General features: G+C 43.4%; 1 protein-coding gene across 2 annotated transcripts; it reads right to left on the reverse strand.

Annotated features, from left to right (window-relative positions):
• Positions 1-17,382: 17,382 nt before the first annotated feature.
• On the reverse strand, positions 17,383-21,695 carry LOC137320604 (relaxin-3-like). Of its 2 annotated transcripts, none has more exons than XM_067982288.1 (2): positions 21,486-21,695; positions 17,383-17,744 (listed from the first exon to the last, which is right to left on the reverse strand). In XM_067982288.1, the coding sequence occupies exons 1-2, from the start codon at positions 21,667-21,669 to the stop codon at positions 17,398-17,400; spliced, it is 531 nt and encodes a 176-aa protein (XP_067838389.1). In that variant the 5' UTR covers positions 21,670-21,695; the 3' UTR covers positions 17,383-17,397. The 2 variants fall into 2 exon arrangements, with proteins under 2 accessions (XP_067838389.1, XP_067838390.1); XM_067982289.1 differs by lacking the exon at positions 21,486-21,695 and adding an exon at positions 18,666-18,783.
• Between the last annotated feature and the right edge of the window lie 1,713 nt (positions 21,696-23,408).

Raw genomic sequence — 23,408 nt, forward strand, 5'->3', positions numbered from 1 at the left:
GGGGTCACCATTGACCAGAAACTTAACTGGACCAGCCATATAAATACTGTGGCTACAAGAGCATGTCAGAGGCTGGGTATTCCGCGGCAAGTGACTCACCTCCTTACTCCCCAAAGCCTTTCCACCATCTACAAGGCACAAGTCAGGAGTGTGATGGAATACTCTCCACTTGCCTGGATGAGTGCAGCTCCAACAACACTCAAGAAGCTCGACACCATCCAGGACAAAGCAGCCCGCTTGATTGGCACCCCATCCACCACTCTAAACATTCAATCCCTTCACCACCGGCGCACAGTGGATGCAGTGTGTACCGTCCACAGGATGCACTGCAGCAACTCGCCAAGGCTTCTTCGACAGCACCTCCCAAACCCACGACCTCCACCACCTAGAAGGAAAAGAGCAGCAGGTACATGGGAACAATACCACCTGCAGGTTCCCCTCCAAGTCACACACCATCCCGACTTGGAAATATATCGCCGTTCCTTCATCGTCACTGGGTCAAAATCTTGGAACTCCCTTCCTAACAGCACTGTGGGAGAACCTTCACCACACGGACTGCAGCGGTTCAAGAAGGCGGCTCACCACCACCTTCTCAAGGGCAATTAGGGATGGGCAATAAATGCCGGTCTTGCCAGCGATGCCCACATCCCATGAATGAATGAAAAAAAAAGGTTCAAGAACCAGAGGGCATAGATTTAAGGTGATTCGTAAAAGAACCTAAGGTGATATGAGGAAAAACTTTTTTATGTATCGTGTGGTTGGGATCTGGAATGCACTGCCCGAGGCAAATTCAATCATGGCCTTAAAAGGGAACTGGATAAGTACTTGAAACGAAAAAATATGCAGGGCTGCAGGGATGGGGCAGGGGAGTGGGACTAGCTGGATTGCTCGTGCATGGAGCCAGCGTGGACTCGATGGGCTGAATGGCCTCCTTTCATGCTGTAACCATTCTATGATTCTAATTGGTATGTAGAAAATGAGAATGGCAAAGTAGGAGAGAAATCGGGAAATAGAAAATTGAGAGGAGAGGAAATGATCGACAGAAAATAAGATTAATGAGAAGGAAAAAAATAAAGGATTCCAAAATGGAGGCTATGTCAGTCAGCACGGATTTGTTAAAGGAAAATCGTGTTTGACTAACTTGATTGAGTTCTTTGATGAAGTAACGGAGAGGGTTGATGAGGGTAGTGCAGTTGATGTTGTGTATATGGACTTTCAAAAGGCATTTGATAAAGTACCACACAATAGAATTGTTTGCAAAATTAGACCTATGGGATTAAAGGGACAGTGGCAGTGTGGACACAAAATTGCCTCGGGGACAGAAAGCAGAGAGTCGTGGTGAATGGTTGTTTTTCAGACTGGAGGGAAGTATACAGTGATGCCCCCCAGGGGGTCAGTAATAGGACCACTGTCTTTTTATATATATATTAATGACCTGGACTTGGGTATATATGGCATAATTTCAAAGCTTGCAGATGACATGAAACTCAGATATGTAGTAAACGGTGAGGAGGATGGTAACAGAATTCAGGAGGACACAGGCTGAAATGGGCAGACACATGGCAGATGAAATTTAACGCAGAGAAGTGTGAAGTGATTCACTTTGGTTGGAAGAATGAGGAGAGACAATATAAACTAAATGGTCCAATTTTAAAGGGGGTGCAGGAACAGAGAAACCTGGGGGTGTCTTTTACGGTGGCAGGAGAAGTTGAGAAGGCTGTTAAAAAGGCATATGGTGTCCTTGGCTTTATACATAGAGGCATTTAGTGCAAAAGCAAGGAAGTTATGATGAACCTGTGTAAAACACTGGTCAGGCCCCTGATGGTGTATTGTGGGCATCACACTTTAGGAAGGATGTCAAGGCCTGAGAGAGGGTGCAGAGGAGATTTACCAGAATGGTGCCAGGGATGAAAGACTGCAGTTACATGGAGAGACTACAGAAACTGGGGTTGTTCTCCTTAGAGTAGAGAATGTTAAGGGGAGATTTGATCGAGGTGTTCAAAATCACGAAGGGTTTTGATAGAGTAAATAAGGAGAAACTGTTTCCAGTAGCAGGAGAATCGTTAACAAGAGGACACAGATTTAAGGTAATTGGCAAAAGATCCAGGGCGACATGAGTGAGTTATGGTCTGGAATGCACTGTCTGAACGGGTGGCAGAAGCAGATTCAATAATAACCTTCAAAAGAGAATTGGATAATTATTTGAAGGGTAAAACTTTGCAGGGCTACGGGGAAAGAGCCCGGGAGCGGGACGAATTGGATAGGTCTTTCAAAGAGCCGGCACAGGCACGATAGGCCGAATGGCCTCCTTCTGTACTGTATCATTCTATGATTGTATGAAAGTGAGAGGCACGATATGGAGAGGAATAGGGAAATCGAAAATGGAGTGTGGGAAGAGAAAAGTTGTAAGACGAAACTGGGAGCACGAAGAAGGAGTAAAATAGAAAAATGAAAGAATTTAGAATGACAGGATTTCAGGAGAGGGAAAGCTAAAGAGAAAATGGAGGAGATGGGGAGAGAAAAAAGAGGAAATGGAAAATTGAGAGAGATCAGGAGAGTAAAGGCAAGACAAAAAAGAGGATGAGCAGGAAAGGAAATTGTAAGTGGAAAATGAGGGAGATAAGGAGAGGAATCGGTCAATCGAAAATAGGTATGAGAGGGAGAGAAAAGAGAAAATCAAAAATGGTAGTTAGAATTACGATGAGATGAATCGAAATTGAAAAATGAGAGTTGAGGAGAGAAAAAATAAGCAGAAGAAAAAAACTGAGAAGGAGAAAGAACAGAAGGAGATGAGACATGGAGGATTTGGGTAGAAGGAAGGCAAACTAAAAAATGGGTGATATGGGGGAAGGAAAAGCTCAGTGGGAAAGGAGCAGGATGAGATGGAGAGATCAGGGAAATAGAAAAGTTGTTCTGCAGAGGAAAAGGAAAGTGGAGAATGAAAAGAGTAAGAAGGAGAGAGAAAAATGGAACAGAAAAATGAGAAATTTGATAGAGACTAAAATAGTAAGTCGAAAAACGAGAGCGACGAGAGGATTCGGTCGATCGGAAACAGAAAATGTGAAAAGGAGAAAGAAAGGAAACTACAAAATGAGAGAGATGAGAAGGAGGGAGAAACAAATAGAAAAAGGGGGGAGATAAGGAGAGGGAAATCGAAATACAAAAGCTCGAGTTGATATCGATCTTTTACAAAAAACATACCAAATATAACACAAATTTTTGTTAATTAGTGTTAATGGACAAACAAATGCTGCAGATTAATTCTTCCCTGAGGCGAACTGAACAGGCTGCTGCTGGTTGGAGATAAAAATAAAAGGTGACATTTTCAGAATGAGGCCGATGAACAAAGGAACAGGAGTGGGCCATTTAGCCCCTCGAGCCTGTTCCGTCATTCAATGAGATCATGGATGACCTGTGACCTAACTCCATAAACCTGCCGTAGTCCCATACCCCTTTATAACTTTGGTTAACAAAATCTATTCATCTCAGATTTAAAATGAACAACTGAGCTAGCATCAACTGCGGTTTGCAGAAGAGAGTTCCAAACTTCTACCACCCTTTGCATGTAGTAGTGTTTCGTAACTTCACTCGTGAAAGTCCTGGCTCTAATTTTTAGGCTATGCCCCCTGGTCCGAGACTCCCCAACCAGCGGAAATAGTTTCTCTCTATCTGCCTTATCAGTTCCCCTTAATATCTTCAAAATGTCAATCAAATCACCATAATCTTCCAAATTCCAGGGAATACAACCCTAGTTTGTGCTATCTCTCCTCATAATTTAACCCTTGGAGTCCAGGTATCATTCCAGTAAACCTACGCTGCACTCCCTCCAAGGCCAATATATCCTTCCTAAGGTGCGGTGCCCAGAACTGAACACAGTACTCCAGGTGTGAACTACCCCCTTGTATTCTAGTCCTCTAGATATAAAGGCCAGCATTCCACTAGCCTTTTGATTATTTCCTATACCTGTCCATGACCTTTTCAACAAGTGTCAATTTGGAAAGTGATGTCCATTTGGACATTGTGTTCTGCCCCCAGAACAGGTCCTAACTCAAGTCTCAAACATGAGATTCTTGAGCCACTTATGAGGGAAGATTTTCCCATTGCCTTCCTCATGGTTTGTATCTTCAGACTACCTTCTCCTAGGTGGACTGTAACCAAGGCTAAAGAGGCCCACATACCCTTTACAATGGTCGGGGGGGGTGATCACCTGCGCCCATCAGACGCAAGTACCCCACCAGACGTCAACCCAGAATTCGGAGACAATGCTCTGGTCTCCACTCGCCAAGTCTGTCTAGAATGTGACCCAAACCAACCCAGGGCAGGAAAATTTCCACTGAGCCTGTGGTCATTCTGTCCAGATGTGAGTACACCACTGGATGTCACCCCAATATTTAGAGACTATTTTCTAGTCTCCACTCACTAATTGTTCTTTGAAGCTTAATATTAAATAGCAGCCTTATTACTCCACGTCTGTGATTGGGCAGTAATGAATGATGAGGCAGATCTCTCTCAGGGGTTTTACCACCAGCTGAAACAAAAGAATTCTCAGGAGCCATTAAGGAAAGAAGCTCTGGTTACTGGAGAACACTGGGTTTGGAGGTTGTGAACCAGGCCTTTCTCTCATTGTTGTGTTTTCTAAGGGTTGGAAGTGAGTCTGATTGTACATCACTACCAGGATCAGTCACATCCAAACACTCCTTCCAGGTGAAACAGCGATTTACTTGTACTTCTTTCAAATTACTACACTGTATGTGCCGCTCACAATGCGGTCTCCTCTGCAATGGGGAGACCAAATGAAGATTGGGTGATCGCTTTGCTGAACACCTCCGCTCTGTCCACAAGTGTGACCCTGACCTGCCGCTCGTTTGCCATTTTAATTCCTGTCCCACTCCCACTCTGATCTCTCCGTCTTCGGCCTCCTACACTGTTCCAATGAAGCTCAACGTAAGCTCGAGGAACAGCACCTCATCTTTCGATTAGGCCCTTTACAACATTCCGGACTCAACATTGATTTCAATAACTTCAGATCATAACCAATGCTCCCAATTTGAATATTTTTTTATTTATTGGAATGCAGCTGCTGGTAATGGTTCTGATGTTGCCATTTGCAGCTTCTCTGGACCGATCTTTTGTTTCTTAACCTGTCCCATTCCCACCCTCCTTGCCTTGCACCATCATCCCTTTTGTCATTTCATCACTCATGCCCTCTATCCTATCGAAGACCTTACCTTTTGTTCTTCCCTCCCCCCCCTTCCCCAGGCTCTGTAATTGCTTAAAAACTTTAACCCTTTAACATCTTCCAGTTCTGATAAAAGCTCTTTGACCTGAAACGTTAACTCTGTTTCTTTCTCTACTGATGCTGCCTCACTTGTTGAGCTTTTCCAGCATTTTCTGTTTTTATTTCCAATGTCGGCAGGTTCAGTGAGGAAATTACCTTCCAGTTTTAAAGCACAATTATATGGCACTGGAACCCGGGAATTTTATTACGGTGTAACTACCCAAGAATCCAGTGCTCAGACTGTTCAATGAGTTGTCAAATCTCCAATATGTTCAGGACATTACACATCAAGGGGCTGAGTCAGGCAGACAGAAAGGAGTTCCATTTCTACAGGGCTGCTCACCCGCAGAACACACCTCCCAATGCTTACAGTCCACAGGAGACAGGGAAAACTGGGACATGAACATGGGAACGATACAAGTCTCTTCCTCAACAAGAAACAGTCTGTACACCAGCTTCCTGTGCAGTCTCCTAATTATACATGGGACGTGTTCCAGTCTCCTGATTTGTTAATTTAAAATCAAATCACTCTCTCTTTCCATACTTCGATCTGTGATGTGTGTAAAGTACTGCAGTGGTTATGTTACTGGACCAGTAATCTATATAGTACAGGTTCATAGCTCCTTGAAAGTGGAGTCACAGGTGGATAGGGTGGTGAAGAAGGCATTCGGCATGCTTGTTTTCATTGGTCAGAACATTGAATACAGGAGTTGGGATGTCTTGTTGAAGTTGTACAAGACATTAGTAAGGCCACACTTGGAACACTGTGTACAGTTCTGGTCACCCTATTATAGAAAGGATATTTGTAAACTAGAAAGAGTGCAGAAAAGATTTACTAGGATGCTACCGGGACTTGATGGTTTGACTTATAGGGAGAGGTTAGATAGACTGAGACTTTTTTCCCTGGAGAGTAGGAGGGTAAGGGGTGATCTTATAGAAGTCTATAAAATAATGAGGGGCATAGATAAGGTAGATAGTCAAAATCTTTTCCCAAAGGTAGGGGTGTCTATAATCCAGAAAAGGTGAGTTCAAATCCTACCAGGGCAGTTTGAGAATTTGAGTTCAGTTTAAAAACTCAAGAAATAAAAAGCTGGTATCAGTAAAAGTAACCATGAAGCTGTCGGACTGTCATAAATACTCAACTGAGTCGCTAACACCCTTCAGGGAAGGAAACTCGCTGCCTTTACCCACTCTGGCCTATGTGTGACCTCAGTCCCACACCAACATGGTTGACTCTTAAATGCCCTCTCAAGTGGTCCAGCAAGTATCAGTTGTATCAAACCATTCATTACAAAGAATGGACTGCAGATGTTCAAGAAGAAGGCCCACCACCACCTTCTCAGGGGAACTAGGGATGGGCAATAAATGCCAGCCGATACACTGAGAAGTAATTAAAAAAACATCTGGATTGCTGGACTTTTGGTTGGGAGGAGCTGAGGTCAAAGCTTGTGCTGGGTGGAGCTGAGAGCATCTCACAGCTGGGGGGGGGCGGGCGTTGTATTACTGAGCCCTCGAGGGGCAATCGGAAGTTGCAAAGTTATTTGTGAAGGAGGGGTGTTCAGTTTGTTATTCGTCAGAATCCACTCCAACAGCAATCAGTGCCTTTTAAATTTACATTCATGAACCTTCGGAGATCTTTTCATCATATTGTTTAAAAATATTAATTTTAAATCAACAGCAATGAATAAAAAAGAACCCTTGATGCTTTGAAACTTTTAATTTTAACCAGGATTTTAAAAGCTGCAGAAATTCAGAGCTGGGGACAGCTTCTCCATAGAGACAGACTCAAGAGAGGAAATGTAGATAGAAGGCAACAGTCGGAGCCGGGAACAGCCCCTCGAGATGACGGAGCCATCCATTAAAAGGGGAATGTAAGTAGGTGAACAGTCCCATTGTGTCATCTCAGCTCAGCACCCGAGGGGGAGGACAGGTGAAGTGTCGCCGTCACTACTGCCCCCACGCTGCATCTTGAGGGTGCTGATGTGGGGGGGGACAAACCTCACCTCACCCCCCTCACCCCTCAGTGCCCCACTCGCCCTTTCATAAGGAAAGTCTAGGCCTTTAGTCTGCTGCTCAGACCACACCTTGACTCCCTTGTGCAGTGCCGGTCACTGAGGCACAAGGGAGCTACTGATGTGCTGTGGCCAGTGCAGAGATGAGCCACAAGGAGGATCGTTAGTTCTCTTGTGATCTCTTTGTTTTGAATGAAGAAGAGAAGGAGCAATGGAAGGAGGATGAGCAGCGTTCATAGATACACATAACGCAACTGACAGAGCAGCTGTAGGAGTGAAGAGGAGACACTGTGCAATTTGTGTGGCCTGCAATTCCCAGCAGCTATTGCCTGTATTCCAAAAGACACCGTGCGTTATCTGCCGCTGTGGAACAGAAGGCAATGTTGTTGGCCCCATACCTGTCGGCCAACTTTCCCACAATACCATGTTTGAACCTCTCCAATCAGGTTTCCACCCCTGCCACAGCACTGAAAATGCCCCAATCAAAGTCAAAAATGACATCCTCTGTGACTGTGGCCATGTTGCACTATCCTTCCTCGTCTTTATTTCTGTAGCTTTTAACACGTTTGACCACACCATCCTCCTCCAACATCTCTCCTCTGTTCTCCAGCTGAGTGGGACTGCCCTTGCTTCGTTCCACTGATATCTATCGAGTCGTAGCCAGAGAATCTCCTGCAATGGTTTCTCTTCCCGCCCCAGCGCCATTAACTTTGGAGTCCCCCATGGATCTATCCTTGGCCCCATCCTATTTCTCATCTACATGCTGTCCCTCGGCAACATCATCCAAAGACATGACGTCAGGTTCCACATGTATACTGATGGCACCCAGCTCTACCACACCACCTCCTCTCTCGACCCCTCCACTGCCTCTTTGTTGTCAGACTGTTCTGTTGTCCAACACCCTCGGTGTCCTATTTGACCCTGAGTTGAGCTTCAGACCCCTTATCCTCTCCATCACACAGACCGCTTGCTTCCATCTCCGTAACATTGCCTGTCTCAGCCTCAGTCCATCTGCTGCTGAAACCCTCACCGTGCTTTTACCTCCTGCCTCGACTATTCCAATGCTCTCCTGGCTGGCTTCCCATCTTCCACCTCTTTTTAAAGGATTTACAAATATAAAGGGCTTTGTATTCAGAGTCTATTCCACATATATTGCAATGTTATTTTTCTTACACTTCTGCATTCAATGTGTACCCCAACTCAATGATTTTTTGTTCCAATGTTCATTCTGAAGCGCCTCTATCATTTCTTAGCTGATCTCCTTATATTTCCCTCTTTCTCTTGGATGTGATCTATAACTGGGTAACAAATATCTAGCTTGTAAGCAGATATTTGTTTTTTTTTAGAAGACCATGAAAAGGGTGGGAGTGTTTCTGGTAAAGACTGCGCAAGTTGTTTTCTGAAATGTTTTGAAGTTCAATTGGTGCATTGAGCTGCCTTTTCAGCAATAAAAACAAACTCCTTCTTGGTAGGAGCACATATTGAGGAATATAATTATAATAATTATACTTTGGGGGAAGTTTAGGTGATGTGGCAGAGTTGAGAGATTTTGGGGTCCATGTTCTCAAAACATTAAAAACAGCACTTCCATTGGATAAGGCTGTAAAAATGTTAATTGAATACTGGGAGTTACGGCAACAGGTGTGGACGATATAAGTTCAGATGTAATGGTGAATCTATATAAAAACTTAATAAAACCACAGTTCCATGTGTAGATCTGAACACCGCACTATAAGATATACAGGCAATAGAGAGGGTATAGGATGCTGCCTGGGATGAGGAAATATAAATATGAAGAACAGAGTAGATTAAGGTGTGATTTGATGCAGGTGTTTAAAATTATGAAGGGATTGGACCTTATAGATTGAAAACAGACTATTCCCTGTGATTGAGGGAGTCCGGAACAAGGAGGCAAAGATATAAGATTAAAATGTTCGAGATTTTTAGGACAGAGCAGGAGAAACCATTTTTTTTGGCACAGAGTTGTGAGGCTGTGTAATGCACTACCAGAGTTAGTGATTGAAGCAGCGACCATGTCAACATTAAAGAATAGGTTAGAAAAGGGAATAAAGGGACATGAGAACTGAGCGGGTACATGGGATGAGGACCACTGCTCATGTGGAGTACACACCAAGACGGACTGGTTGAACAGAATGGATTGTTTCCATGTTGTGATTTCTACGTAATTTTATGTAACTGTTTGCAAACGTACGTCTGGAAGAAGCATGTTGGGCCTTTAAATTACGAACTTCCTCCTCTCAAATCTCAACTGGCATCCTCTCAATTTTATAAGTGAACACCGTAAGCTTTGCTTTCTCACAACACTGTCTGAGAAAATCCCAGTTTCTGGTTGTACCAATATCACCAGTGATATTAAATGCAAAACAATCAGCAAGTTAACTTGTCACACTCTTCAGAGTCACATAAAGGTCAATTGTTGAAAAGGTTTTTAAAAAATTGTTGTGATCTTCTGAAAAATTAGGATAATGGCCATGGATCTAAAAGTGGGTTGACTTCCAGTTTGTGGAAGAAAAGTGGAATTTCGACAAGGTTAGAGAATGATTTGGTCTGGTATTCTCCACTGTATCGTACCCAAAAACAGCACTAAAATTTCTGCTGGCAGAACAAATTCTTTCCACGGACAACAGCAACTTACATTTATACAGTGTCTTTAAAGTAACAAATGTCCCAAGTGCTGATGAGAGGCAGTCCTAATCAGAAATAGGAAGGAAATAAGAGGAAATAGCTGAAAGCATGGTTGACAAGGTAGATTTCAGGGAAGTTTTGAACCTGGGAGAGAGTTCCAGAACCTGGGGCCAGGAAGACTGAATGGAGGGTGTGAGCAGGGGAAATAGGGTAGAATTAAGATATCTCTCCATTTTCATGCCAACATGAAGACGTAGCACTTCAACATGAGTTGCCTTTGTTACCTCTAGACTTGCCTATACCAATGCTCTCCTGGCTGGCCTTCCATTTTGCACCCTCCATAAACATGGGCTCATCCAAAACACTGCTGCACATCTCGCTCGCACCAAGTCCCGTTCACCCATCACCCCTTTGCTCACTGGCCTACATTGGCTCCTGTTCCGGGAAAATCTCGATTTTAAAATTCTCATCCTTGTTTTCAAATCCCTCCATGGTCTCGCCCCTCCCTATCGCTGTAACGTTCTCCAGCCCTACAACCTTCTGAGATCTCTGCGCTCCTCCAATTATGGCCATTTGCGCATCTCTGATTTTCATTGCTTCACCATTGGCAGCCGTGCCTTCAGCTGCCTAGGTCCCAAGATCTGGAATTCCCTCCCTAAACTTCTCTGCATGTCCAGCTTTCTCTCCTCCTTAAAGATGCTCCTTAAAACCTATCTCTTTGACCACCTGTCCTAATATCTCCTGCTGTGGCTCGATGTCAAATTTTGTTTGATAACGCTCCAGTGAAATGCCTTTGGACGTTTTATTACTTTAAAGGTGCTCTATAACTACCAGTCGTTGCTGTACGTGATTAACTGCTCTGTGAAACACACTGGTTCCTTACCAGTGGACCTGTGACGTTGTCATTTGGGGAACGTATTTGTTCAGTGTCAAATAAAGTAGATTATACCATTAGATGTCCTGTTTTAGAAGATTGCCTTAGAAATAAAAAGAATACAGAGATTGATCTTCTTGGGGTTTTACCTATGTTTGAGTAGGTTACTTTCCTCAAGAGATCAAATAAGTTGGTTTGAGCCTATGGGTTGAATGGCCTATGGTCCTTCCATGTTTTAATGTTTATTCTACAGCATGTTAAATTAAGATTTATTGGCATTGATACTAATAGGAGATCAGGGGGTAAATAGTCCAGCTTCAGCGGAAGATCATCAGAAACCCTGGAGAAATGGTGCAAATGGCTATTTACACCATTTCTCTGGAGTTTCTAACAAATTTATGGTGGACAATCAAGAGGAACCCTTACAGGAACTATACCCCAGTGAGCTTAAGTGCCTTGATTTTTCAGTATAAAAGCAGCATCTGTTCTCAACTTATAAAATGTTATTTCTTTTCAAGGAACCTTTCTGCTAATTACACAACATAATTTATGCACTAAAATTGAATTTTAGAATTTTTCATTTTATATTCGAAAGAATTGTATAAAGGAACACATCTCTGAATAATGCCCCTATGGTGTGGATGTTGTCTTTTAACTCACTGAAAAACATTGTGCTGCATAGCAGCAACATTTCAGTTGGATTTGAGGAAAACTGCCTGATCTTAATTGTGTTCTCCACTTAATCTTGTATGTTATGAAGAAATCATCATGTAGGTGTACACTAATATGATTTCATTTAATAGTATTGTTAAATCTTTCATCATTGGCATACACTAAGTTTCCCAGGGCTATGCCAATCGGAGGCCACCCACGTCTCACCACAGAGTACGTTAAGTGTTTTTTCTCCCTTCCATCCAGGTGAAGGATTGAAAATATAGAGGCAGACACTACCCAGGTTGAAAAGAGCAGAAGTGACAATGAGGTAGGTCAGGAAATGTTTGAGTGACACTTAGCTTCAGATTTAACATTCAGTATTCTGGAAGGTAAGGTAGTATGAAAATAGTGTGATAATTCTTGATTTCAACATGATATGGATGCAGGGATGAGTTCGGGTGTGGTGGGTGCCCTTTTGCAGTATAGGAGAAACAGGAGAGAAAAGCTGAATGAGGCACTGACCATGATAACATTGATAAAATAGTGAGAGGTAAGAAAGATTCCAATGGAACGTAAAAGGTTGAAGGCTAGTGGTCAGAAAAGGATTAGCTGTCAGAATGATATACTTTTTTATATCCCATCCCACAGTGGAAGTGAGGTATCAGAAGAGGTCTCTCCGATATGAGAGCAATAGTCATGTTTTGAATGGACTTGGGCTTTTAGAGTTCTAAGGCTTGCTAAGGGGACAAATGTTCAGCACAAAAATGGAAACTGACTTTTAAAGGGCAGTTTTTGTAATGCAGGAGATGCCTGGGTTTTCCACTTGAGATCAGAAAAGATACTGAAGTCAAGAATATCAATAGATGAAGACAGAAAGACTAAGGTAAAGCAATCAAAGATAAATGGCATTGTTTGTCCTTGTGAGGAAACTGAAGAAATTGTATCTTTGAAGAATAGAAAGAAATTGGATTGTCACTGCCCCATCAAAAAGCATGGAAGAGATCAAAATATGGTGATGTACCTCGAGGTCTGAAAGTTTTGTGCACAATCTAAAGGAAGTTGATCGTGTGGAGTGGAATTAGCAGCAAGAATAAATAGTTTGTAGCTGAGTGGAAGAGATTGTTGACATTGAGAAGGAACATAGTGAGGAGAGGACAGAACCCTGGAGAACCGATATTCAAAAGAAAACTGTAACTATTTGAACAAAAACTAGAAAGCCATGGACCAGGTTTTAGTGGAATACCATGTGGCAGTAACTTGTTTAGAAATATAGGGAGCCTGATTGATAGTGTGTGAAAAACGCTGAAAAATAGACAGGAATTTGTTAATAAATAATAAAATGGATTGTGAGCAAAAAAAGTCTGAAAAATTAAAAGATGCAAAATAATATACTTTGATATTAAGAATGTCAGGGAGACGACATGTCCTTGACACAGGTCAATATAGAGATTAAATGTAAATTATTTTTACAACAACAACTTGGTGTAAATTATTTTAAATTGATATTCTACATCACTGAGGTTTTTATACACTGTTGTATTTCATAGTATGATACAGGACAGAATGAGGCCATTCGGCCCATCATATCTGTGATAAATTCTGATAGCAGTGGGATTCAAACCCATGCCCCCGCAGAGAATGGAACCTTAATCCAGGCCGCTCAGCCACATAACCACGCTAATGTCATTATATTGAGTCCATGGATATAGAATATTCTATAAAGATTGATGTAAAGTTTGTATGGTTTTAATCTGACTTGAACTCAGTGAGCCGATACTGCGGCATTCGAACATTGTTCCTTTTATCACTTCCTTTTCCTTCCTGAGGGACCTTGCCCAAGGGAGATGCTTCATTTGTGGTGATGCAAGTGTCCTACTCATCCTCCATTCTCCCTCAATCTGGCACATGTACTCATTAAAATCATCTGGTACCTGCTGATATTCACTGTCGTCCCTGTAAAATTGTTGCTCTCCAAAAGACGCCTCTTGTTTCTGGAACCTGTCCTCTTCAAGCATCTGAGACTTCTTCATGTTAGCCATCTCCTCAAAGTTGTTTTTATCGACTGAGGTTTGAAAGGGCTGTAGAACAGAAATAAAACTCTATCAGTGAACCACAGCACAGCTGACAGGAAAGAAAGTTAAAAAATCAGCCTGTTCTCCTGCTGTTATCACCTCCCAAATCCTTCCCCATCGTTCCTACAACTCCATGTTTGAACTTCTCCAATCAGGTTTCTGCCCCTGCCACAGCACTGAAACAGCCCTTCTCAAAGTCACAACGTGACTGTGCCCATGATGCATTATCCCTGCTCACTTTTCTCGGCCTGTCTGGGTCCTTTGACATGGATGACCACACCATCCTCCTTCAAAGCCTCTCCTCTCTTGTCCAGCTTGGTGTGACTTGGTTCCATTCCTGTCTGTCCAGAGAATAACCTGCAAAGGCTTCTCTTCCGCCAATGCTACTTCTGGAGTACCTTAAGGATCTATCCTTGGCCCCCTCCTAATTCTCATCTGCATGCTGCCCCTCAGCGATATCATCCAAAAACACAATGTCAGTTTCCACATGTACACTGACATACTTCTAGGTCTACCTCATCACCACATCTACTGACCCCTCTATTGCTTCTGATTTGTCATGCTGCTTGACCAATATCCAGTATTGGATGAGCAGAAATTTCCTCCAATTAAATATTGGGAAGACCGAAGTCATTGTCTTCGGGACCCGCCAGAAACTCCATTCCAAACACCATCCCCCTCCCTGGTCACTGCCTGAGGCTGAACAAGACTGTTCACAACCTCGGCATCCTATTTGACCCTGAGCTGAGCTTCCAACCCCATATCCTCTCCATCACCAAGACCCATACGTCCACCTTCATAATATTGCTCATCTCCGCACATGCCTCAGCCCATCGGCTGCTGAAACCCTCTTCCATGCCTTTGTTACCTCCAGACTCGACTATTACAATGATCTCTTGGCTGGCCTCCCATCTTCCACCCTCCATAAACTTCAGCTCATCCAAAATTTGTGCTGCCTGTATCCTAACTCGCACCAAGTCCCTTTCACCCATCACCCCTGTGCTCACTGACCTACATTGACTCCTGGTCCGGCAATGCCTCGATTTTAAAATTCTCATCCTTTTGTTCAAATCCCTCCATGGCCTCGCCCCTCCCTATCTCTGTAATCTCCTCCAGCGCTACAACCCTCTGAGATCTCTTCGCTTCTCCAATTCTGGCCTCCTGGGCATCCTGCATTTCCGTCGCCTCACCATTGCCTGCCTTGCCTTCAGCTGCCTCGGCCCTAAGCTCTACAATTCCCTCCCTAAACCTCTCCGCCTCTCTACCTCTCTCACTTCCTTTAAGACACTCCTTTAAACCTACTTCTTTGACCAAGCATTTGGTCGCCTATCCTAATATCTCTTTATGTGGCTCGGTGTCAAATTCTGTTTGATAAATCGCATGTGAAGCGCCTTGGGATGTTTTACTACATGAAAGGCACTGGGTATGAATCGGAAGTTTAAGTGCCCTATCACAAAGCTGCTCCATATCAACCATGCTTGCACTAAGCCTTGATTTTTGACTGTGGAATAGGTTTTTCTGATCGTACCCGATTTCAGTTTATATAATTTTATTTCCCTTTACTGGAGTACTAAAGGAAGTGACCCTGGAAATAATGGATGCATTGGTGGACACCTTCCAAAATTCTTTCGACTCTGGAACAGTCCCGAAAGATTGGAGGGTGGCAAATGTAATCCCACAATTTAAAAAAGGAGGGAGAGAAAACACAGGGAATTACAGACCAGTTAGCCTCACATCAGTAGTGGGTCAAATGCTGGAGTCTATTGTAAATGATGTGATAACAGAACACTTGGAAGGCATTAACAGGATTGGACAAAGTCAGCATGGGTTTATGAAAGGGAAATCATGCTTAACAAATATACTGGAGTTTTTTGAAGATGTAACTCGTAGAATAGATAGGGGAGAACCAGTGGATGTGTTCTGTTTGGATTTTCAGAAGGCTTTTGATAAGGTCCGACACAAGAGGTTAGTGTGCAAGATTAAAGCACATGGGATTGGGGGGAATATACTGGCATGGTTGACAGACAGGAAACAGAAAGTAGGAATAAACGGGTCTTATTCCGGGGAGCAGGCTGTGACTAGTGGGGTACCGCAGGGATCAGTGCTTGGGCCCCATCTATTCACAATATATATCAATGATTTGAATGAAGGAACTAAATGTAACATTTCCAAGTTGGAGACGACACAAAGCTGGAGTGGAATGTGGGCTGTGAGGAGGATGCAAAGAGGCTCCAATGTGATTTAGACAAGTTGGGTGAGTGGGCAAGAACATGGCAGATGCAGCATAATGAGGATAAATGTGAGGTTATCCACTTTGGTTGTAAAAACAGAAAGGCAGATTATTATCTGACTGGTGATAGATTGGGAAAAGGGGAGATGCAACGAGACCTGGATGTCCTTGTACACCAGTCGCTGAAAGCGAGCATTCAGTTGCAGCAAGCAGTTGGGAAGGCGAATGGTATGTTGGCCTTCATTGCAAGAGGATTTGAGTACAGCAGCAGGGATGTCTTACTGCAGTTATACAGGGCCTTGGTGAGACCACATCTGGAGTATTGTGTGCAGTTTTGGTCCTTGCCATGGAGGGAGTGCAACGAAGGTTTACCAGACTGATTCCTGGGATGGCAGGACTGACGTATTAGGAGAGATTGGGACGATTAGGCCTATATTCACTCGAGTTTAGAAGAACGAGAGGTGATCTCATCGAAAAATATAAAATTCTAACAGGACTAGTCAGACTAGATGCAGGGAGGATGTTCCCGATGGCTGGGGAGTCCAGAACCAGAGGTCACAGTCTCAGGATATGGGGTATGCCATTTCGAACCGAGATGAGGAGAAATTTCTTCACTCAGAGGGTGGTGAACCTGTGGAATTCTCCACCACAGAAGGCAGTGGAGGCCAAGTCATTAGATGTATTCAAGAAGGAGATAGAAATATTTCTTAATGCTAAAGGGATCAAGGGATCTGGGGAAAAAGCGGGAACAGGGTACAAAGTTAGACGATCAGTCATGATCATTTTGAATGGCAGAGCAGGCCCGCAGGGCCGAGTGGCCTACTCTTGCTCCTATTTTCTATGTTTCTGTGTTTAGTTGCAGTAGTTTTTCTGGGTTCAACATCATTTGATGCATCGGAACAAAATAAAGGAATGTTTTCAGTTTATATTTTGAAGAGCTCGTCGCACAGCGGAGCACCTCTGCAGCTAAGCAACAGTTATCAGATTAAACCCTTTTCACAAGTGGTGTGATGATGCCTTTAAATTAATAAATAATACAGTGCCTTGTGTTTGTTTTATTATGTTAAAGGTGCTATTTCAATGCAAGTTGTTGTTGTAAAGGATTGGATTTGGAAAATTGTGTATGATCTTAAATTTACCCCTATTTAATGTTGCCTATCAGGAGGAAGTCATTACCATATATATTTTATTATACCAGCTAATATGGTTTTATATAAGGTAAAGCTTATACCTGTGATCATCAATACATACTAAATTCGCCTTGATTGGATGCTTTTTGAATCTCACCCCAGAGGTTACTCATGGGGATGAGTGATAGTGTGTGGAGACCATTGGGAAATAGACTAAAATATTTGTTAACAAACAAAATAAACTATTTACAAAAAATAATTTTCACAAGAAATGAAAAGTTGAAACCTTTACAGCTGCAATTTTTTTTATTTGTTGTAAGAGTTTCAGGATGACTATCACAAGTCCGTCACATAGACCATAAACCATACGAGGAATGACATGTAAATTACGTTTGCGTTATTTCACATTTTGTGAGATGTTTAATAGACTACACATTTTACAATCTTACTTAAACAGAGTCCATGTGTGTAGAATATTCTATAAATAGAGATGTACAGTTTTCAGCAGAAGGTGCTGATATCCTTTTTGGTGCAGCCAGAAGTGCAGCATCTTCTTAACATTTCTGCCGATCCATCCCTTTTCATCCTGAAGGATCTGGCCCAGGGTAGATGTTGCATCAGTGACGATGCAAATGCCCGGTCTTTATTGCTGCCTCCCTCAATCTGGCGGATGTACTCACTGAAATCATCTGGTATCTGCTCATACTGGTTGTAGTAATCGTCGAACACTTGCTCTGCAAAAGATGGTTCAAGTTGCTGGTTCCTGTCATTGTCAAACATCCTCTGAATCTTCTTCATGTTGTCCATCTCCTTGAAGTAGTCCTTATCAGATGAGGTCTGGAAGGGATCTGGAACAGAAATAAAACTCCACCTGTCATCACTAATAGGTTATTGAAATTGCTTTTATTTTCCTTCCCTCTGTCCCGACTGCAGGAGGCTTTCACCTGCGCTCCTCTGTCTCGGGCAGAGGAATGTTCCAGCCTCTGGACTCTCAAAAGTCCTCTGCTTTAATGTACTCCACTGTATACGGACTGCGCGGATATAGTTGTTTAAGTATACATTGTTGCATACGTAGTCAGAGAAATAATTGACAACTATCCCGAGTGGGTAATCAATGTCTGGTCAATCAGTTGAACAGTTCTACACTGCAGTTGTGACAGAAAGTTGATGAAAGCACCAGTCAGTGGATCAGCAATTCTGGAGGGGAGCGACCTCATGAGAGAACTTACCCATTCTGATGTGTTTAGGGAAACATTTTTGTCTATTGGCAGATTTGTTTTTCTCTAACTCTTGGACTGTTGCTCTCTTTTTCTCCCGTCACCCACCGCCCCCCTCCCCCACCCCACCCTGCCGATAGGAATTACATGTTTGTAATTTTTGATTTGTGAGTTTCTCTCCCCTGCTTGACAGCTGGAAATTCTGCTCTTTTGTCAATACATTACGCACGGTCAAACTATTATTAATAGCTATTTGCAGAATGGGATTCGGCCACTAGTCCTGGAATCAGTTCGTGCACTTCAGACTTCTGAATCTATACCAGAACCTTGTTTTGATTCATCGTTTTCCAATCCAGTTTGTTGTCTTTTCTTAGCCATCCCCTTCAAAAACAATTTCTCAAACCATTCATCTCTATCCTTATTTCCAGGATCCTGATCCGGAAAGAAGGTAAAACAGAAAATAACTTCGATAAGCTGATGCCATCCCAGTGCAGTTTGATATCGGTGAAATGCTGATAATTACCAATAATAAATTTGCTAGGTCATACTCACTATGGGCCAGCGATTGCCTCATCTGACACCATCCTCCACATTCAAGGATGACATGCTGGAATTTTGTCAGGTCGATTATATTCTGTTGGCCTCCTTCGTCATGCATCTACTCAGGTATTCTACCAATAGCCTAATCTTAGACATGTTCTGCTGGCCTGCCACCCACCGCCCCCACCCCCCCTCCACCCCCAGTGCTTCAAATGGGAATTGTTCGTGAAATAAATCAGTGGTTTACAAGTCAGTGGAAATATATATTGTTTTAAATTAAAATCTTTATGCTATTGACCTTCCTTTCCGATTGCTGCTTAGAATGACAGATGTCCCTTTAACTGTGTCATTGTACCACCTTTACACCTATGCAAGGCGGTTTTGGATACACAGCGCACTGAAACTGGAAGTATAACTCAGGAGTTGTGTTCCCCATCCAAGGCAGTATATCAAAGGCAACAGATATGAGACCATCTCCAGAAGGTAGTCTCACACCACTTGGGCTTCACACCAGGTGCAGTATAACTCCAGTGTCGTGTCAGGCTGAGTTTGACCAGTTCTCAGGCAGTGCACTCTATGGCTTCTTAAACTGAAATTTGAATCTTTGCAGTACTGGGAATGAATCAACATTCTCATCAGCCTTTTCTCTGCTGACATTAAAAGTACAACCAGTCAGCGAGCAGAATTCTGCATCTTCATGCCTGCGGGCACTGACTGGGCAGAGGGTCAGATGAAGCATAATTCAAGTCTTCCAGTTGTGCATCACACTTTACAGGTGCTGGTCTGTGAGCTGTACCTGAAGTATAGTCACATCTCTAAACAATAATTAGGGTCGGTAATTCTAAAAAGTTAATCAGAAAAGAGGTGGAAAGTGTGAAGTGTTTAAATAAATGATGTTCGCACTAAACAAAAATAGCGCCCTAAAAGCACTGTGAGATTCCATTAAAATATGATCAGGACGTGTGGTGATGCCAGCATTTACCCAGGATACCTCCTCCATGATGGGAAGCCTTGCTTCATCACAGAGTCAGGCGATGGTCTAGCTCCAAATAAACAGTAACTGCTGGGTGAGACCTCCTCCAGGTGACTGCACCCAACTTTACCCACTCAGAGCTACAGATAAAAGAGTCATTGACACTGCTGGACAATCTGAAATAAGAAGAGAAAGTCCTGGAAATGAACATCAGGTCAGTCAGCATCCGAAAGACAGCGGTTCTCACCTGAAAATAATGGTCCTGACAACGAGTCTCACGTTAACTTGTCCTTCAGATGATCACTGAGCCGCTCTGTATTTCCAACATTTCTACTCACCCTTGTCTGATGCTGACTGCAGTCCGCAGACGTTTTACATCATAACATATATTAACAATAATCTTATAATACACACGTTTCTCCCCTCAAGGTCGAAAAGAAAGGCTGCTCCTCGCAAATAAAGTTGAAATAAACATTTTCTAATATAAATTCAGTTTTCATGCTCCCGGTGAACTTTCAGGGGTTTGCCTCTACATATAAATAGGAAGATGGATATTCCAGTTACAATAAACCTAATATGATCACTATATCCCTGGCTCAGTGAGAGCCTCCATCAATAACACTATAACCTCTCGATTTCTAACGCTTAACTTGGATTGTTTTTTGGACACGGACACAGTAAATGGAGTTTGACATCAAGGCAGCATTTGACCGAGTGTGGCACCAAGGAGCCCTAGTAAAATTGAAGTCAATGGGAATCAGGGGGAAAACTCTCCAGTGGCTGGAGTCATACCTCGCACAAAGGAAGATGGCAGTGGTTGTTGGTGGCCAATCATCTCAGTCCAAGAACATTGCTGCAGCAGTTCCTCAGGGCAGTGTCCTAGGCCCAACCATCTTCAGCTGCTTCATCAATGACCTTCCCTCCATCATAAGGTCAGAAATGGGGATGTTCGCTGATGATTGCACAGCGTTCAGTTCCATTCGTAACCCCTCAAATAATGAAGCAGTCCGAGCCCGCATGCAGCAAGACCTGGACAACATCCAGGCATGGGCTTATAAGTGGCAAGTAACATTCGCGCCAGATAAGTGCCAGGCAATGACCATCTCCAACAAGAGAGAGTCTAACCACCTCCCCTTGACATTTAACGGCATTACCATCGCCGAATCCCCCACCATCAAGAACCTGGGGGTCACCATTGACCAGAAACTTAACTGGACCAGCCATATAGATAATGTGGCTACGAGAGCAGGTCAGAGGCTGGGTATTCTGCGGCGAGTGACTCACCTCCTGATTCCACAAAGCCTTTCCACCATCTGCAAGGCACAAGTTAGGAGTGTGATGGAATACTCTCCACTTGCTTGGATGAGTGCAGCTCCAAAAACACTCAAGAAGCTCGACACCATCGAAGATAAAGCAGCCCGCTTGATTGGCACCCCATCCACCACCCCAAACATTCACTCCCTTCACCACCGGCGCACTGTGGCTGCAGTGTGTACCATCCACAGGATGCACTGCAACAACTCGCCAAGGCTTCTTCGACAGCACCTCCCAAACCCACGACCTCGACCACCTAGAAGGACAATAGCAGCAGGCACATGGGAACAACACCACCTGCACGTTCCCCTCCAAGTCACACACCATCCCGACTTGGAAATATATCGCAGTTTCTTCATTGTCGCTGGGTCAAAATCCTGGAACTCCCTTCCTAACAGCACTGTGGGAGAACCGTCACCACACGGACTGCAGCGGCTCAAGAAGGCGGCTCACCACCACCTTCTTGAGGGAAATTAGGGATGGGCAATAAATGCCGGCCTCGCCAGCGACGCCCACATCCCATGAACGAATAAAAAAATACTCACCGTTTTGGTTATCGAGAAGCCTCTTCCAGCGTAAAGCTCCACAAGTAAAGACCACGGCTTTGATGAACTCCCGGTCGCACAGTTTGACACCTGATTCCCCGCTCTTGAAAGTCTGCGACAAGACAGAAGTGGGAAAGGAGGTGAGGAACATGTTGATTACCAAAACACACAGGAGACTCTTCATCTCAGCTCACGAGTGTTCAGCCTGGGCTACTCTAAAACTAACAGTAAGTGTTCTCCTCACTTGCTGCTCCTGGTGCTCAGACTGTTGCTGTCTTTTTTTCCTGATCTCAATGTATTTCACTGTCCCTAACTCCCAGATGATTAGATGTCTATATTGGTCTGACTCTCTCTCTCTCCTGTCCCCGACTTCTGCATGTCTCTGTTCCCTCTCTCCCTTTTATACCTGTTTCTTCCTCCTTTGCTCTGACTCATCACTATTTTAAAAAAGGAACTTGTTCCTCCCTCTCTCCGACGACCTCGGAGATTCTTGCAACGCTTCAGATTGGACTCCTGAATTACTCGTCGCTACACTCCCCGCTCTCATTATTACATTTACAGTTTAGGAAATGAATGGAAAGTGCAGCATTCAGCAATCTCCTGATCTCCTCCCGTCCTCTCTCCACTTTGTCATTTTCCCTTCTACCTTTCATTTTCCATTTTTGACTATAGTTTTAATGTAACTTCTTTCAATTCTCCCACTATTCAATTAGTTACTTTTATATCACTTTAGAAACATTTTTCTCCTGTTCCCATTTTCCTTTTTCCCACTCCCCCATCGTATACTCCGTCCTCTGTTTTTATCTTTGACTTGTGCTCGGGCCCCACAATCTCTTCTGACCCCTAACTCGTCACCTTTTATTCCACCCTTTTCCCCGTTGCTCTCTCCTTTTCTTTGTGTTCGTTCCGATCTTTTCTCCTTCCTATAATTCTGTTATCATGTTATTGCTACAAGTCACACAATTTTTCTTAAATCGATTGCACATATGGTGGTTTCATCATTTGCTGTAGTTCTGCTGGTTCTCCTTTTAACTACCAGAGCAGCACTATATTGCTTAGGTAGTTATTAATACCATAGAATCATAGATATTTACCGCACAAAAAAAGGCCGTTTGGTCCATTGTGTCTGTGCCAGGCTCTCTGCTAGAACAGCCCCAAATTAACCCCAGTGCCCAGCACTTTCCCCATAGACCTGTATCTACCTCTGCTCCAAATATGTACCACATTTTCCCTTAAAAGATACGATGGTCTCTGTCTCAATACAAAGAACATTCCCCACCCTGTCTTCTCACTGTCTTAGTGACAATTTTCAATTGATGACCCCCCTCATCACTGACTCCCCAATCAGAGGAAATAGTCACTCTATAAAAACCCTTCATAATTTTAAAAACGTCTATTAAATCTCCTCTTGCCCTTCACTGCTCCAGTGGGAACAATCCCTGTCCCTCAAGCCTCTCCTCATAGCCACAGTTTCCCATCCCTGGCATCATCCTGGTGAATCTATGCTGTATGTTCTCTCTGGCTTTAACATCCTTTCTATAAACTACACACAGTACTCTAACTGTGGCCTAAACAGAGTTTGTACAAATTTAGAATTACTTATTTAATCTTGTGCTCAATGCCCCTAATTATAAAGCCCAAAGTGCTATTGGCCTTTTTAAGGCTTTATTTACCTGTACTTACACTTTCGTATTTGAAACTTTAGGTCTCATTGTGAGGTGAAGTGAATTAAATTCAGAATATAATAAAGTATATGTGAAAATTTCACTGGTTATGCTGCAATCCCTCCATCATTTTTTTTATTCGTTCATGGGATGTGGGCGTCGCTGGCGAGGCCAGCATTTATTGCCCATCCCTAATTGCCCTTGAGAAGGTGGTGGTGAGCCGCCTTCTTAAACCGCTGCAGTCCTTGTGGTGAAGGGA

The sequence above is a fragment of the Heptranchias perlo genome, chromosome 4 (genome assembly GCF_035084215.1).
Source record: "Heptranchias perlo isolate sHepPer1 chromosome 4, sHepPer1.hap1, whole genome shotgun sequence".
Classification (NCBI taxonomy): domain Eukaryota; kingdom Metazoa; phylum Chordata; class Chondrichthyes; order Hexanchiformes; family Hexanchidae; genus Heptranchias; species Heptranchias perlo.